Source organism: Rhopalosiphum padi, chromosome 3 (assembly GCF_020882245.1).
Source record: "Rhopalosiphum padi isolate XX-2018 chromosome 3, ASM2088224v1, whole genome shotgun sequence".
In the NCBI taxonomy this organism is placed as follows: domain Eukaryota; kingdom Metazoa; phylum Arthropoda; class Insecta; order Hemiptera; family Aphididae; genus Rhopalosiphum; species Rhopalosiphum padi.
This window is the reverse complement of record NC_083599.1, coordinates 79412849-79415725: the sequence shown is the minus strand read 5'-3', so window position 1 is coordinate 79415725 and position 2877 is coordinate 79412849. Positions and strand designations below refer to the sequence as shown.

Sequence of the window (2877 nt, the reverse complement as noted above, 5' to 3'; positions counted from 1 at the left end):
TTATTGGAGCAGTTACTAAAAAAGTTATATTTTTCGGCGTGAGAAATAAATTCTGTTGTGTGTGTTTTTCGGCCAAAAAATTCGATAAAGAGCCAGGTCCTCATCATTGTTTTTTAAATTGGGATGGACCTTCCACAGCTATGGAAGCCGACATCATTGTTGACGGATTTAAACATAGTTTAGAAATGCACAATCTTATTTATTCGCAGCTGATTGGTATGATAAAAATAAAAAAATAAAAATAAATAAATACTATTATATTATTTTTAAATTAATAAATACTAACTAACTTATTTTGTGATATTTAGTACTGCATACTTATAACGTAATATTAATTTTTATTTTGCTTAAGACGTTTTATATTATGTAATATTTTATAAAGGTGATGGAGATAGCAGCGTTATGAAACGTTTACGCATTGCTAAGCCATATGGACCTAATTGCATTGTACAAAAAGTTGAATGTACTAACCATTTATTGCGAAACTACATCAACCGATTAAGAGATTTAACAAGCAAACGGAAAAATTCGAAAGGTGAGCCAATACCGGGTTATCTTAGAAAAATTATTCAAACTCGTCTGTTACGATTACGATACGCTGTCACCGAAGCTGTAAAATATAATCGACAACTTCAAACAAATATACCATATGAAACCCGATTAATGGTTCTAAAATCAGATTTAGTAAATGGGCCCAACCATGTGTTTGGAGATCATACCAACTGTAGACAGTACTTCTGCCAGGGCACAAAAGAAGGTAATATCACTAAATATAATTTATAAATGTATATTGAGTAATTTATGTATTTATATGTAAATAGTAATAGTATAATATATTTTTTAAATTTATAGGTGAAGATAATCTTGTCGATGAACTAAAGCGATTCGAACTATGGGATGATATTGTACGTGCTAGAAATTTACTGACTTACCACACGGAAAGTCTTATGTATAATTTTAATAATAACGCGGCAGAACTGTATAACTCAATCTTGGCCAAATTTATCGGAGGAAAACGGATTAACTTTTCTCACAAAGGTGACATTTTAATTTTTGTATACCTACATACATTATAATATTAAATTAATATTTTTTATTTATTTGTTTAAAAAAAAAAAAAAATTAAAAAAAATTAAATTAATTAAATTTTAATTTTAAATAAATAAATATATAATTTATATAATATATAATTATAATTTAATAATACACTATAACTATAATATAATAAAGCTAGTACCTATTCACTTTATCGATTATTCACTTTTTAAATTTAACATAAACTGTTTATAGGTTCTTATGAGCTTCGATGCAATGCGGCAGTTACAGCTTATAACGAAGGAGCTAATCGTCTATCTTCTTTTAATAAACAAATAACCGATAAAAGCCCTGGTATGTATACTAAACAATACATTAAAAAAAGTACGAAAAGAATTGAAAATCATAGCCGACGTCGATGCCTTTTTAAAACATCTGAACGCACAAAAACTGCTGCCAAACCACTGACCAATACTGGACCAGATGAAAATTACGGAAATGTATTACACGACCCGTTCTTAGATTTAACTGAAAATCAAATTGAAGTATATAAGCGTGATTACTTGGATAAATTATCATTATCTGAGAGTCAAATAAAAATATTGGAAATGAGAACAAGAAGGCAACACCAGTGTGAAGAATGGTGTATTGAAAGGAAAAAACGGTTAGTACCTACCTATTATTTATTTAGTTTTATTTATGAATTTTAGTTGTATGAGTTATAATTTACAATAATTAATGGAATATCTAAATTATTGTCAGACTTACAGCATCTATTTTCGGGAAAGTTTGTAAAATGCGTGATAAAACGTCACATGCTAAAACTGTGAACGATATTTTATTTGGCACATTCACTGGAAATGCCGCCACTAGGTATGGAATTGCCAATGAAGTAATCGCTAAAGAACAGCTAGAAGACCTTCTAAAGACAAAAATACAATCTGCTGGTTTAGTTGTTGACAAAAATATACCATTTATAGCCGCCTCCCCTGACGGAATACTAGACGATGAATCGCTAGTAGAAATTAAATGTCCAGCTAGTGCCAAAGAACTTGCACCAGAAGATGCTATACAAAGTAAAAAAATTAAATATTGCTCAATTAAGGACGGGACATTGTACTTAAAACGCAACGATAATTATTATTATCAAGTTCAGGGTCAACTGCACATCAGTCAAAAGACTTATTGCTATTTTTGTGTATGGACCCCAAAAGGTAAACACAAATTATTAAAATTATATATTTATTTAAAATATATGTACTAAAAAAAACTAATCATTACAGGTTTGATGTATGAAAAAATAAAACGAGACGATGATTTTTGGAAAAATAACATGGAGACCAAAATTAAAACGTTTTATTTAGAAAATCTCTTACCAGCCTTAATCAAAGAAAATTTAATGCAATAAATATTTTAATACTTTTTTTTTAATCCTCAAAATAATTTTATATACATATACATTATTATATTATATAGTTTTTTTATTATTAATTAAACCCATATATGTATTAATTGTATCTATCGTAATTCATTCTAGGCTGTCTACAGCATTTTTATTAATTTTACGAGTATTGTATTTTTTAAATTTTAACTAGGTAATAGCTATTATGATAATATTATAAAAACAGATGCCCGTATGAATGTGTAACATAAATATATAAACACATTATAACAATAATAATTGTTTCTTTTGATTATTATCGTAGTTCCAGAAATTCGTATTTTGGATAATGGGCGGGTGGCAGTATGATAAAAGCGATAACGGATTACACACACTAATGTTCATTTACTACTCACACATAGACAAAGCCAAAATGTTCATGTCATACAAATTGCCTAAAT

General features: G+C 28.3%; 1 protein-coding gene across 1 annotated transcript; it reads left to right on the top strand.

The window, feature by feature from the left end:
- Positions 1–392: 392 nt before the first annotated feature.
- Positions 393–2443, top strand: LOC132925982 (uncharacterized). The gene is made up of 5 exons (XM_060990337.1): positions 393–757; positions 853–1038; positions 1291–1699; positions 1798–2249; positions 2319–2443. Exons 1-5 carry the CDS (start codon positions 403–405, stop codon positions 2441–2443), a joined length of 1527 nt encoding a protein of 508 aa, XP_060846320.1. The 5' UTR covers positions 393–402.
- Positions 2444–2877: the final 434 nt, after the last annotated feature.

Excerpts from the sequence above, each read along its gene's own strand:
- LOC132925982 (XM_060990337.1), top strand. The coding sequence starts at position 403 with ATGAAACGTTTACGCATTGCTAAGCCATATGGACCTAATTGCATTGTA. Across the intron at positions 758-852 it reads CTGCCAGGGCACAAAAGAAG|GTGAAGATAATCTTGTCGAT; the intron begins GTAATATCACTA and ends TTAAATTTATAG. Across the intron at positions 1,039-1,290 it reads GATTAACTTTTCTCACAAAG|GTTCTTATGAGCTTCGATGC; the intron begins GTGACATTTTAA and ends AACTGTTTATAG.